This window comes from Bemisia tabaci, chromosome 5, assembly GCF_918797505.1.
Source record: "Bemisia tabaci chromosome 5, PGI_BMITA_v3".
NCBI classification, from domain to species: domain Eukaryota; kingdom Metazoa; phylum Arthropoda; class Insecta; order Hemiptera; family Aleyrodidae; genus Bemisia; species Bemisia tabaci.
Window position 1 is genome coordinate 26,426,579 of NC_092797.1, and position 15,388 is coordinate 26,441,966.

The 15,388-nt window shown below is 35.0% G+C and overlaps 1 protein-coding gene across 1 annotated transcript; it reads left to right on the plus strand.

Annotated features, from left to right (window-relative positions):
• Window positions 1-1,587: 1,587 nt before the first annotated feature.
• On the plus strand, window positions 1,588-15,312 carry LOC109037473 (armadillo repeat-containing protein 8). Its single transcript, XM_019052166.2, has 13 exons — window positions 1,588-1,831; window positions 3,003-3,076; window positions 4,167-4,381; window positions 5,325-5,518; window positions 6,281-6,441; window positions 7,705-7,867; window positions 8,089-8,319; window positions 8,663-8,842; window positions 9,174-9,389; window positions 10,367-10,561; window positions 11,474-11,620; window positions 12,989-13,155; window positions 13,839-15,312. The coding sequence occupies exons 1-13, from the start codon at window positions 1,805-1,807 to the stop codon at window positions 13,873-13,875; spliced, it is 2,007 nt and encodes a 668-aa protein (XP_018907711.1). The 5' UTR covers window positions 1,588-1,804; the 3' UTR covers window positions 13,876-15,312.
• The last annotated feature ends 76 nt before the right edge of the window (window positions 15,313-15,388 follow it).

Sequence of the window (15,388 nt, forward strand, 5' to 3'; positions counted from 1 at the left end):
TTCATTATTTGTATTTCATTTTCATTAAAAATATAAACGACAGTATTTCTTATCAGAGTTGTCTGCGGTTCATTTCAAACATAATCACAGCAAATTTAAACCGGGAATTTTTCTTTTATGCCTATTATAGAGGAAGTACTATTGTTTCCGACCTTGGAGGGTATCTGCTCCAGAGAGTGCACTTAATCAGTTATATATATTTTTTTTTTTTTTTTTTTTTTTTTTTTTTTTTTTGGGGGGGGGGGTCACTTCGAAGGTGATTCTAATTTGTGATTACATGCTCTTCACTTTTGTATCGATGCATTCCCTGGTAAAAATTTGCAGTAGAATCCGTGCTCCAATATACCATACACCTAAAGCCGGCTGTTAGATTTTCAATAGCTTCTTATAGCCTTTTATAGCCGATGGTGATTAAGCAACAGCCAGGCGATAAAGTGTATGCTAAATGTTACTAATTACGGATGCTAGGACTTAGTGAGTTTTTGGACTATCGCTCTAATTCTCGGCCGTAGTATCTTGATTTATTTTGCGCGGAAAGTTCCGTACTTTTGAAGGATGCCTGCCATTCCTAATATGATGGAGCGCCTTCCATTTCGTATGATACTGTGCAATACTTCTGGTATGAAATAGTTGCTTCAAGCGCCGTGGCACGCTGCGGCGCAGCGCGGCGGGCGGGCAGCCAGCGCGAAAAGCGCATTAGCGCCTACAAACCTAACAGGGATACTTCACGCATTGCGCAATGCGTGAAGCATCCCTGTTAGGTTTGTAGGCGCCAGTGCGTCGCCGCTCCGCTCTGTGTTAGACTCCAATATATCTTAATCTCGCGAAGTCAGCGTTTTTCAACTCATGATTTTGAAATGTTTGCACATCCTGTGAGGATTATTCTCATATTAATTGATGAAAAAAAATATGTATTAAAGGAAAATATAATGTGTGTTTTATAAATATTATGGTGGTTCTGTATCAAACTTAATGATTTCCAAAGCACACGAATTTCTACACAATTTCTTACAGCCTTTTATAGCCGATGGCGATAAAGTGTAAAGCCCGGCGATAGGAACTATAGCCCGGCTGTATACTTTTTTATCGCTTCGTATAGCCCGGCTGTATGATTTGCTCCGCTTTCTACAGGCAGAAGCTATTGCCTTCTTTAGCCGGCTATAAGAATTCCTATGGTATTTTGAAACGCAGCTCCTTTCGCCAATTTTTACCAGGGTTTATTTGCTACGACGCACTGTTCTTGCATTAAAAGACATTTTCAATGGCAGGAACGTTTTTCCAATAAATTGTAAAAATAACTGACAACACGAGATTTTTATATGAAGGGAAAACAATCGCTGGCACGTGTTCTAAAAATGGTCTGATGGGTTTAAATCCTTGGATTTTCTTACAACACCTACTCTTGGGAAACCAGGGAGCAAAGCTTTTCCCACTTTTTCCCGCCTTTCTAGTCAACGAGAGCTCCACCAATCGCGTGATCAAGTGACTCAGGCCTACATCTAGCCTACATGCGATTAAGCTACGTCATGGTTCCTCCTCATAGGTTGATCATCCACCAATGGCCGCCGAATGGAAATTGCCCTCTCCCTCTCTGCAATCGTGGTCTTTAAATTTTTGCGTTGTTTTTGCTAGGTTAAGTTCTGTAACTCACTGATTGTTTATTTTTATAAAGTTTTTTATTCTTATCAGTTTTTCGTCGCAATCGTAAGATTTTAGCTGTAAAAGCATCTACGCAGTTTACATTACCATGCTCGTTTATCACCTTGGCGAGTAACATTCCTCGGAAGTTGCGTGTAGTTCTAGAATGGTGTCAATAGTCCAAACATACATGGTAAGTTATTTGCCAAAGTTCTTGGAGTATAACTTTTTCTAATCTTTTATTACTCTTCATAATGGAATTTAAACTTGGTCCAGCACTATTAAATTCAAATCGAGATAATCAGGAATCCGAACACAATGTATTGCAGCAACACCCCTTCAGGACACGCGCCCATGAAAGTGTGAACGATGAAGAATCTGACACAATTTGCTTTATCACTCATATGGCTGTTAATTTTATATTCTCTCAGTTCATTCTTGAGCATTTCACAGTATTACAGCGAAAAATTGAAACTTCTCCAACTTTTACTGTGAGTGGCAGATTCACCTTGAACACTGAGATAGATCAGCGTATATCTGTCTCACCCTTGCCATCAAGAACACAGTTGTCTCCAACAATAGTGCTTTATCATGCGAAAATTAAGACCCTTTTCATCAAACATTTTGATTCAGTTTGATAGTTTTGTCGAATTAGGCTGAAGAGAATATACACCTATGAATTTGGAGTAGAGTTTGCGAGAAATTTCTTCGCCAGGTACGAGCGGGCAGCCAGAGATCTTTTGGCTTCATTGCAGAATTGAACTTGGTTTCAGATCTGTGAGTTATCTTCTCTCCAATTGTAAGTTGTAGAAGTTTGCTGGGGAATTTTGTGCGAACTGAAGGATTCCGATCATAATTCCATTCAGACCTTTACTTCCGATCATAATAGACCATCTTATGACTGTTGGTCACCATGCCGCATTCTTATTCGATTGGAACGAAGTGCCACCAATCATCATTTCTTGCTGCACGAAACATTTTTACGCACCAAGTTTTTATTTTAATAATGGACCGATGACTCCAGATATTTGTATGAGAATTGGTACCGGAATTTGATCGTCTGTCAAGGTCTTACTCATCTGTTTGTAATTGATGTCGAAGAATTTTTTTCCAGGACATGTTGTAAAGTCTAGGTAGTGTTACCATAGGTTTCTGTGGTCCTATTTCACTCTCCATGAGTGTTCATGGTTACTCTCCTGCCTTAACTGCTCAAAATCCGTAGCAGTACTCAAAGTCACCTAGATCATCTGTTACAGAAGTGAAATGATGCTAAATCATCAAAGCAATATGTTATACTTACAATAAAATCACTAATATATTTATGTAATTTTCTCATTATCTTCCTGTTTGATTCTGTGTTTCAGGAGATAGAAGGTTTTCGATCTTATCTTGACGAACTTTACTCACCAGATCCTGAAAAATGCCTCTCAGCTGTCCTGTGAGTTAACTTGCACCTACAAATATTTGAAATCTAGGAGAAAAAGTTACCTTATCTATAACTCTGGCAATCTGTATCATCTGAATCATCATCGCCAACATGAGAATCTGTTCGATGAATGGCCACAATGGGTCAGATCTGACTAGTGACAGAATAGTGTTTTGATGGCTAGAGCTTATAAATTAGCAGAAAGTACAGCGGTCCATTCAAACGCCAAGTTTCTACATCCAGTGTCAATGGAGATTTCGATCATTAAAAAATATGGTATATGATGTTATCCATCATGGTAGTGCATACCATGGTTTCATATTTGACATAAAAAGTTAGCATTTGAACTGATCGGATACAAGTTTGCTGATCTATACCATTAAACCACCAAAACCTGATCCTGTGGCTAGCGCAACTGATCCATTGTGAGAAATATTAGTTTTGAGGTCTATGCTCATTAAAGCTGTTTTGCATTACATTAGAGCAAGACCTTGATTTTCTAGTTCAACTAAGCTGTTGCCGGTACTTTATTCGAAAATAATTGAAAAATAATCAAGTCGTGATGGTTATGTTATGAATGGAGTGTTGCATCTATATTATGGGAAATTAGTCAAAATCAAAGTAAAATTTACCGTATATTGCCTGAAATAAACGAATTTTTTAAATGCACTTAAAATATTTTAGAAGTACAGAATTTTATACAGCAATATACTGTAATTTTAATTTTGACTCCCTTCATAATCTTCTAAAGTCAATTAGTATCTGAAATTTTAATCACCTGTACAGTAGAGCCTTTAGCACCTAAGTCCCGCTCTTTTAAAATCTCAATCATTGAAACAAACTTATACCATCCTTTCTATATAACCAAAATTTTTTGATTCCTTAAAAGTTCTCCCTCATGAAAACTCATTATTCGAAGCAAGCAGAAGGTTATCACTAGAAGAATGAAAATCTCAAAATTGCCAGCAGCGATTCATTTTACCTGCAAGACCTAGAACTCTCTTTACAATGAAATTGAGAAGAAGACGTTCTACCTTTGCCGTAACTTCTTTGGTTTTATCACTCTCTTATTCTTAAATTTGTGTTTGTTCTATTTTGTCAGGAGTTTAAAAAATTCTGTCATCGGAAGCAATCGTCAAAAAGGAAACATGATTGCTCAAGGAGTCGTTACAAGGCTAATGCAAATTTTAGGTGATATTGGTCTCAAAGCAGAACTAAGGACAGAAGCAGCCTTTACATTGGGGTCATTAGCAAAAGGTTCTGAAGCCCACGTTGGTGAACTCATCAAAATAGGCGTTGTACCTCTACTGCTCGATAGTAAGATTATTTATTATTTTACTCTTTATCCCTAACTGAAATTTTTAATAACCTGCAATCTCCATTTGTTGCCATGAAATTTGCAATGTAATGAATCCGTTGTATGATCCAGGAATCACCTTAATATTAGGTATTCTCAAAGTAAATTTTACCGAGAAGAGCACCTTTCTATAAGCTGAGATGCTGAAAATAGCTTTTTTGATTGAAAAACATATTCTTAATGTTTCAGTAATAAAAAAACTATTTCTCTTCAGCTTGAAATTTGTGACATCTTATGAAGCAACAACTCATGATTTCAACCACCTCAAAGCCAATGCAACATGACTGCTGCACCTGTGTAATTCACATCACAATAAAAGAATTTCACTCTCATAACAGCAAAAATATTCACTTTAAACAGCAATGATACTGCAAGTTGGTTGACATAACCTCTCATCACAACTGAGACCTGAACATAAATGAACAAACGTGGATGAAAGGATAAATTGGTGGTCAATTCTTCTTGTAACGCCACAAGATCTGCTGCCACTTTATTTTTCCATTCAAAGTGGGACTAAATTTTCGACAGCTTTGAAAGGCATGTCTTTTGTTTAAATGGAAAACAGAAAAATTGTGGTACTCTCATTTTTTACATTCTCTCTCAAAATTCATTTAAAGAATCATGTTAATTGTTATTTGGTACACTTTGCAGTATTACAATTGTCCAACAAAAAATTTGAAGCTCATACGTGATGAATTGCCTTTTAATTGCATCAACTTGGTGTATAGTACGTAATTAATACTATCGTAGGTATGTAATCTTTGCTGACCCATATGCATCAAGTTAATATTTAGTGCAGCTTCGTTTTCAACACCATGAATTTTTACTCTATCACAATTTATTTTTTTTTTTAATGTTTCATTCTTTTGTCAGCTCATTTACTTTTCTTGGTTATAATTTCAGGCATTTTAACCAGTGAGGATAGCAAATTAACTGAAGCTTGTCTGCGGTGCTCTTGTTCGATTTTCAAACATCCAACAGTCCCTGTAGAGCTAGTTTTCCAGAATAGGCAACTTGTATCACACTTACTTCAATTAGCTATGAATTCAGTCCCCAGTCAAATTTGTGTCATGACAATTCTGGCTGCATCATGCAAGGTAACCAATTATCTCACTGAGTCTTATGCATCTGCGATAGGTTGAGCGATTCTTATAATTAGAATTTTATTTCGGCTTTTACATGATTGGGAATAACCAAATATCTTTCACTTTAATAGCGTAAAAAAAAGACTGAAAGTATTACTGTAATTATCAAAAATGAAAAATTAATTAAGGTAAAAATTACTAAATGTAGTATAGAATTAATAAACTACTTACTTATGTTCTAAACTTAAAGCATTGTATATGCTTTATAGTATTATCACTGTTTTTTTCTGGAAGCCCTGTCCATATAAGCAAAAGTTCACAAAACTAAGCGCGAAAGTTAAAGCTGATCTTCTGTATCACTTAATGACAACAAAATTAGAAATTACTGTAATATTATTTTTGGGAAGTCAGAGTTTTGCCGCTTATACCAGCTGATAATATTTTTTCTGAATCTAAATTTTTTCATTTAAGTATATCTATGTTTAAACGAATTGCAAAATTTGCCGCTATGGGCTGTGGCCCGTGTGGCCCCTCCTAAATCCGACTCTGTTGGAAGAAACTGATAATTGTGTCTCTTAGACTCTCTCTAATCTTTGTTGTTTCTTTAGATAGTTTGTCTGTTGTCTATATTTTGAGTAAAAGGAGTCGTATTCTTTATAGAAAGTAGTTAATCATTGACTCGCATTGATCAAAGTGCAAAATTTCAATTGAGCTAATTTTTATAAATTAACCAATTGAATTCATAAGCGTTTTTTATACTTCTCCTTTTTGCAGAGTCAAGACAATCAAAATATTTTAAATGATGAAGGAGCTGTTTCGTTGATTGCCTCTCTCTTATGTTCTCCCCACTACGCTGTTATTATGCCCACCCTTCATTGCCTGGCTAATCTCTGCTATCAGAACCCGAATATAGCTGCTATAGTTTCAACAACCAGGTCTGTAAAATTAGCATAATTCTAAAGTTGTAAAAATTAGAAATTTGCTGCTTGTAAATTAATTTAAGACAACCTCTGTAAGGGCTTGGAATTTACAAGGATGCAGCGAATGCAGAATCAACAGATTTTAAATCGCTAGCAGTGTTCGGAAAGCGAGAGGTAATTTGGAAAGCAGCACCCTGCCCCCCTCAATTTTGGCGAGCATAATTATGAGAAGAAATAAAGCACAGAGAATTTTTGGTAAAAACTTTGCAACAACAATTTTGTGTGAAATTTTTGCAACTGCCATCCTTGATTGCGCACAAGAATCTAGCGATTTTGATGGAGAATTCTGATTTTGGAATATTTTGTTGCATCTCAATCCACTGGTGAGAATTTCCAAATCCTAATTCTCCAACTGATTTGTAAAAGAGAATTGTCATTCATGACACTAAAATTAATTTATTTCATTTTTTTCTCGTACTTGGGAGACTGTTCTCTAGGAAAGATCTTTCCATCTCCTTGTATAGTCAAAGAGTACTAAAATATTTGTCAATTTTTAGTCAGGGTTTACTTTTCTGTTTTTTGCACAGTCCACACACTGTTTCACGTAAGTACGGACTAGGAATAGACCAATATTTCAGAATGTTTGAACTCTGCTGAAAGGCAAGAAGTACATGCTGGCTGAATATCAACGAATATTTTAGTCCACATCTCTTACCTTTTTGTGATTTTTCTATGTAAGGAAAATAATTAGAGTGGCTAAAAGTCACATTACTAAGTTTTTCATTATACAAAATTCCAATTATGTTATTGGATCAGTGTGAAAATTCTTTCACTGCTACTGCTGTGAAAATATAATATCAAGATACGGCCCTACCTGACTGCGCTGTGTGGGGCCCGCTGTGGTTGTGAAAAAGCCACTCTGACTACCAATCTATGTACTTTGAGACAATTTTGGGATGCATTTTGCATTCTTTTCAAGCTTCATATTGTAAGGAAATAAGAAACATTGCAGTGCTCTTTAGGATAAGATATCCATGCTGGTTGAAAAGCAAATTCCGAGGGGCACAAAAAAAATTGTCCTTTCTGACTCACCCAGAATCCTAAGATTTGCTTTCATACTTTCCCTCTTTTGCACCTCTAACCATTGAAATATCCTCTACCAAGTTTTGGACTAGACCTACTAAATACAATTTTTTTTTCTGAAGTGAAATGCCGCTGTTGAACCTTTACTGTGGATGGAATTAATGTTTATACTCTTGTGTATTTTGCTGATTCTAGTTATGGTGGCAAAAGTATCCCAGATTTGCTTGTTCCTTTGATGTCTCGTGACCAACCCTCAGACACACAGTTGGCTGCTGCAAAATGTGCCACAAATCTGCACAGAGCCCATGCACTAAGTGCGGAAGACCCTAGAATACTGTACAAGGCCCTTCCAGTTCTGGTAAGTTCTTTATAATCATCGCACGGTCATAAACGTAATTAATCATGTCAATTGGTGAGCCTTTAACCAATTTTATTAGTCCAGTTTATAATCAATAACAGTTTCGTAACAACACTCCCCTTTGAATTATTTGAATTCTGAGCAACTTTCCACTGTTTTATACATTATTTTAATTAACCATCATAAACTCAATATAATTTTACTGACAATGTCTTTTGCAGGTATGTCTCTGTAAAAAAGAATGTAAATGGGAAGAAAGAGTGAAAGCTGCCGAAACATTGGCATTCTTAACAGAAGTAGACACCCAATTACAACAGTTGGCCTCAATATCCAACCATCTAATACCCACGCTAGCTGAATTCTTGCATTATCGACCGGAAACCTCAAATTCAAGTTTATCTCCCTCAGACCATGACCATATTGCTCGAGAACTGAAACAGGCTGCTTTTCGGGTAATCATCTTCTCTTTTCTAAGTTTAAATTACACCATCACGTACTGAAAGCGTGAACTTTTCCTAGACCTTGGGAAAGAAAAGAATAGACAAATCTGATTCAACCTGAAGTGCATCAATCATCAAGTAGCACATTGATTAGCATATAAATTTCTGTTGAATGGTCCATTTTCTGATGTAACCTTTGTCCATGCTTCTCTTTTCTCTGCTTTAGTTTTAAATATTGATTTTATTCAATCAAAAGTAAATATTTAAATGCAATTTTTGGGATTGACTCTGCAGCACCAAATTATGAAAGTCAGCTGTCGGCAGTTTGATAAAGAAATTATCTCCCACCTTTCAGGCTTTCTCATCACTGGGTGCAAACGATGAAGACATCCGGAAGAAAATCATCGAGACGGATAGCATTATGAAGCATATTGTCTCAGGACTTCAAGACTCCTATCTTAAAGTTCGGCTTGCCGCCATCCGTTGTTTGCACTCTCTTTCCCGGTCTGTTCAGCAACTGCGCACAACTTTTCAGGTACTCAATTTTTCCATTTTCACTTTTCAAAGATTCCTCTTTTTGCTGCTGATAAGGGTGAATCCTCACTTATTTTACCAGGTAAAGCTCAAATTAGTAAAGCAGTTTACTTGTGAAAGTGTTCTCTCAATGCCAGTGAAAACTTGCACTTTTAGATCAGTAGGTATGAAGAAAAAGCTAATTAAATATGTTGATAACTATGTAAGTCCAATAAGAGAAAACATACTATCGTCTCATTTTACTGATTTTGGCCAGAAATTCTCACTTTTATCCTCTTCTCTGTCTAATTTGAAGACTTGTAACGTTATTTTTCTCATGATTTTTTTTCTAGGATCATTCAGTGTGGCGGCCATTAATGAATCTGCTTCAACACGCCACGGATGATATTTTGACCGTGAGCGTAGCTTCGTCCACATTGTGTAATCTTCTCCTAGAATTCTCCCCTTCTAAAGAACCTATTCTTGAATCTGGAGCAGTTGACTTACTTTGTAGCTTGACAAAAAGAGACGATCCAGCCTTGAGGTTAAATGGAGTTTGGGCATTAATGGTATGCATGATTTATAATTTGTATGACTTTTTTTATTCAATTGACAACAATGAATATTTCTTTAGGTAATTTTTCAGTTAAGCTCAATTAGGTGCAATTAGTGTATCAGAATTTTATCAATACTGTGCAAATAATGAATACTTCATAGTTAGAATAAAGACTGTTAGAAAAAAATACTGTCAGAAAAAAGACTATTAAAAGGGTCTAAACCTAAGAAATCATGAAAATCAAGTGTTCTAATCACCTCATTTCTCTATTTCCAAAATAGAGATTGTAATCCTTGGTATGGGCTTAATTTGCAAAAAAAAAATTGGCTATTTACTCATCATCCATGCATGCAAATCATGCTCAACCACTGGGAATAGCTTATAATCAAAACCTCATTTGGACTACATTTTGCTATTTGGAACTATAAATTCCGGCCTAGTTTAAAAACAACGTATGTGCCATTAGTATCCCTATGCACATAAGTGTTTTTTCAGATGAGCCAGAAATTATAGGTCCAAATTGCAAATTGCAATCCATTTCATCTTCATCAGTTCCAAAGCAATTGAATTCCGGCCTCTCTGACTAGCATAATTTCAGTAATGCACTTATCAATACTCCAGAGGCATGAGGTACCTAACTCACATTATTGGAAATATTGAGTCAGTGGAATCAGTGTGGCGGACCAGTGGTTCCCCCTTGAAATCTCAAAATAGCTAAAATGGAATTGGGTGCCTGTCAAATCTGGGGCACTGACATCATGTGTGCTCTCATATTTTCTATTCAGAAAAAATGCATAATTTTTATAATACATGTTGTTTTTATCATTTTACAGTGATAATTTGTTTAATTTCATAGAGAATTGGATGGTATACAAATCGTCAATTTTGTAGCCCTAATGGCGCTTTCAATACCACTTATGATAACCATTTCAGCATCACTTTTTTTATGTCCTTCTCTTTTTTATTCTATAAATTCTCCTTGTTTTTCAGAACATGGCATTTCAAGCTGATCAGAAAATAAAATTACAAATTTTACATACTCTCGGTACAGATCAGCTCTTTAGATTACTTTCCGACTCTGAAGTAAATATCATAATGAAAACTTTGGGTTTACTAAGGAATTTACTCTCTACCAAACCTCATATCGATCACATAATGGGACTGTGTGGAAGTCAAATTATGCAAGTAAGTTTATGTTCCGCCGTATTGCTGTAGTCTATACTTAGCTTGAATGGACCATATTGTATGTTATTTAAAATATGAAGGATGTCATCATTCAAATCAGTCAATAAGATTTAATGTTGAATTGTGGTAAAATCACGTCATAAAATTTTGCCGAATCGAAAATGCACACCAATCTAGGTGAGCTTTTGAGAGCTTTAGCCACAGCTCAGGCTGGATCTTGTTAGACATATGTTCTGAACATTGAACATTGAACCATGTTGTCTTGCTTCTGAAATTTGAGTCACCCAAGAAATTTAATGCAATGCAAGTCAATTGTATTGTGAGTGCAAGGCAAAACTAGTTGCAAAATCATGAAAATATACAGTGAACTTGTTCCACCCAAGCATCTAACACTTCCTTTCCTCTCTAAAAATTGCTATCCTTCTGAAGCTTGACAGTCAGCTTTCTCAAGACGGAAACATATCCATTTATTCTAATTGAAGAGTAGTAAAAATTTTCTTGCTTTTGCTAACATCAACCACAATTTTGAAAGTTAATCGCCAAGTTCTACAACGTCCTGCACTAACCTAACTGGTATACTATCCATTCTAAAAACATCAGTTCGGTTTTGGCACTATTACACCAACACTTTTATTTGATTATTATACTTTACACGTGAAGATTGTAAATCCAGATCTGTGTCTTGTGAATGGAAGTTGATCTAATTATTTTAAATTAAAATGTTTTGCTATTGTTTATATTGTAGCAAATTCTCTGCATTAAAGCCCCAAAATTGGCATCTGCACAGAGAATGTAAAGAGAATCATTTCTGAAACAGGATAGCCAAATCAGCAGTTATGAGAAGTAGTCAACCCTTTCAAGTCTCCATAAAAGAAAACGAAACGTGTATCATAAAAATTTTATATTTTCTAGGCTGTAATTTTAATTCTGGAAGGAAACCATTCAGTGGAAGTCAAAGAGCAGGCGCTTTGTATTTTAGCCAATATAGGAGATGGCATTACTGCAAAAGATTATATTATGGCCAATGAAGATGTTTTGAAAAAACTTCAAGATTATATGGTGAGTAAAGAATCTTCATCCGTCCGCAAGTCAGGTTTGTTAAAATGGTGATTTCCTCAAAGATTGTTTTTTATTTTTATTTTTGTGCTACTAATGGTATTTATCAGTCAGTGTCAAACTGAAGGCAGCAAATGCGCAGAATTAAAATTCATCACTTTACAATGATACTTTTTATATCTATAAAGATGTTTCCCTCAGCAGGAGACCATCATTTTGATTTAGCCGACTGCACACACAGCAAATGGGGACCTGCAAGTGGCACATCGATGCCGCTGTTTTGAGTGTTGATCACTGATGTAACCAATGAGCCACTGGCAGTCACTTACAGGTCCCCATTTGCTACATGTGCAGTCAGCTGTCATCAAGATTCTCTCCTAATGAAATCAAGTAGTTCTCCAAGTACCTTAATTCAAAAATCTTAATGGAATGCAGGAAAAAGTCTGCTTACCTCTGTACGGGGATAATAAGAGACTTTACAGGAGTTTAAAATTTGATGACTTTCATTGTTAAGTTAAAATGACTGAGTGACTGGAGCACGAGGATATCCTTGGTTTCCAAACTGAAAAATTATTGGACGAGATGTCATAAAATGATCTAATCATCTGAAAATATGTTTGTCATTAAATGATCTAATCATCTGAAAATATGTTTAAATAGAATATGCTACCTGATGAAATCAAGATTCTTTTAAATCATTTTTTTTTTTTTACTGTTTTCTATAACAGAAAGTAACCATAAGAATACTGCGAGATCAGCTCATTTGGCATTCTCAGATGATTTTTGTGCAAATGCTCCATTCTGCCGTCTGAGGTAAAGAATGTTTCAGTAGTGAGGATATACACTGTACAATTTAACTGCCCTGTGAATTAGCACAATGTCGTAGAGCGCTAATGAGCATGATGAATTATCATTCAGCATGATTCAAAGTTTCGACGAAACAAGAAGCCCAAACATACAGAAGAAACAAAAGTATTTAAGTACAAGAAGAAATTATTTGAAGTAGTTAGCCTGATTTTAATCAAATCTGTTCAGCAAAGACTCTAATGTATTCATAATCCAATGGCGGCAGCTGAAAAAACAAATAGGTTCAAAATGGAAATCTCATAAAAATAGTCTCATTTTCATTCATTGTTTTAAGAAGAGGTTTCAACTTACAATTAAAAATACTTTCTTTCTTTTAAAGTATCATCCTGAAAATTAATATGTAACATTTAGGATCTTTGCCAATGTTTGGCCAAAATTTAACACTTGATCGCCCTCTAGAACGAAATCCAATCAGTATTAAATACGAAATATGTGACAGTTGATTCAATTGGAATTGAAGTCTAAATGTACTTCTGTTGATTGGCTTTTTATTTTGATTTTCAGTTACATAGCAATGAAAAACTTCAAATAGCAGCAATATTCTGTATTTCAAATCTAGTATGGAAAGAAGACAGCGGCTCTGCTGAAAGACAAGCAAAGCTCAAAGAAATGGGAATCTATGCTCTCCTTCAGCAACTAATAATCACTTCCGATGCTCTCTTATTTGATAAGTAAGTATGACGGTTAACTCTGTTTAAAACAAACTTGTATGTTGTCTTATTCTTTTTGCAGCTTTGACTTCCTTTTATTTTCCATTTTAAATACAAAAATGTTTGAACTTGTACCATTTACCAAACAGCTGTAGTTAGGCTTCAAATGCCAACATAATTAACAACTATTTTAACTTGGAAGCTTTATCATCAACAACAGGCTAAGTGCAAAAAAGTTGATTTCGAGTCATTCATACTTTTATTTTTGACAATTATAGTATTCCATGAATCCATGGTAGCTCATTAAAACTACAAAAGTTGGGTTCCTTATTCCACAAATCTCTTAAAAATAAAAATGGATAACAAAAATTTTCCGACTTCAAAGATTCAACTCCTCTTTTAAAACGCTGTTTTCTTGTACCATTATCTATAAATTAACACACGGAAAAAAATGGATTGCTGATTAAATTATTCAATTGTTAAAAAAAGTGACTGCAATGTTTCAAATGTACATTTTACAATAGTGGAAAGCTAATTTAACCACGGGGGTGATTAAAATACAATTTTTGTATGGTAAAATCTACATCGCAACATTGCAGTCACGTTTTTTAACTACAAAATTGTTAAATCGGCAATTGAATTTTTCCCATGACATACCATCATCTTGTGACCTCTAATCCTAATTTTTTTTCTTTTTCTCACAGAGTTAAAACCGCAATGACTCAATTCTCTGATGCGTGACATGCTGACGCTGCTGCATTATGCATCCACCCCACTTTACTTTCTCCTTCAGCGTGGAAATTACCCTTCAAGTTTCCGTAGTGTAATGAACATCTCAGCCCCTCCTCTGCCAATTGAATATCAAAAGAATGAAGTGCCACTATTTGTTGTGTGTGAAAAATTAGGAAAGCTTATGAAGTTTCCCCCCTACTTTTTTAATGGTTTGGAAATTACGCCCAGAATTTATTTGAGTAAATAGAAGTCATTATCACTTCCTGGAAAAATATCAACCAAATTCTTGCTCCTTTAAATCAGCAAGGCATCAGAGATTTTTTCATACTGTCGGGATATTTTTTAGTGCTCTTAATATTTTGAAAGCCCTTGTTCTGAAAAAACTTTGCAGTTCAGTTGTACGTAAAACCCATCACTGTTTTCATTTTAATTGCCCCAGATTAAGAAGGCTTATGAATCACTTTCCCAAAATGGATCAATTGACTCAACAGAACCCAATAACTGTATATTTAATGATTTTAGCACTACTCACATAATCAGCCAGAAAATACCAGTGTTAATATCTGCTGGAAGTATCAGCGAATGTAGTTTTATCAAATTTCAAAATAAATTTTTTTTCCCTATAATGATCTGGAACTTTGAGAAAGACTGTTGCCTTTTAAATATTTCTATAAGCAGCAATGTGCCTGTTCTTAAAGTTGTTCTATACATATTCCTCATTTCAGTGATCAGTTAATTAAGGATGAAAAAAAGATTTCGACATCTTAAAAATTTCTTTTAAGACTAATGCAGTTTTATCCCCGTGATTTTAGGCATCATTGTGCACTAACTTATTCTTAACTGTCTCCAAGAGCTGTATCTAAGTTAAATATCTTATGAAGAAAGAATCTAGAATTTACGCTAATGTATCAGTTTGCAATCTCAAGTCCTTGAACTTTCAGCAGATGCAAAAGCTAAAGTAGCCAATAGAAAGAAAACGTCTTCAGGAAAAGCTTTCTAGGTAGCAAAGAGAGCTGAGGAAGATCATGTATGTACCTTAAAGCTGAATCACAAATTAGAAAAATACATGAGTTGATTTTTGCCAAAGACCCTCTAAAAGAAAATTTGACTCTCAATTTGCTCTCAGTTACAGTTACGCTTACTCCTTGTTTCATCTATGTCATCCTGCATAATAGATCTGAGTTGCATGTAACAAAGTTTGTGGGAAACGTACTAATCTTCTATTAATGTTCCGTTTGTAATCTTAACTTTATTTTTAAACTTTTTATTTCATCTGATTTTATTCCATTGTCAAACCTGAGAAACTATACAATTTTCCGTCTTTTTTTCTTTTTCTTATTGTTTAGTAATGTGATTCACACTGTCAGTCTTTAGTAAAAAGAACTTGTCTGTACCCACAACCCAATAGGAAAAACTGTATCAAAATACATCATTGTTTTGAAATTATGCCTTTGTCATTGCTCTTTCACACTTAAACCTATGGTTTCTGAAGATAAATATGTCTACAAAAATCAAATTAAAA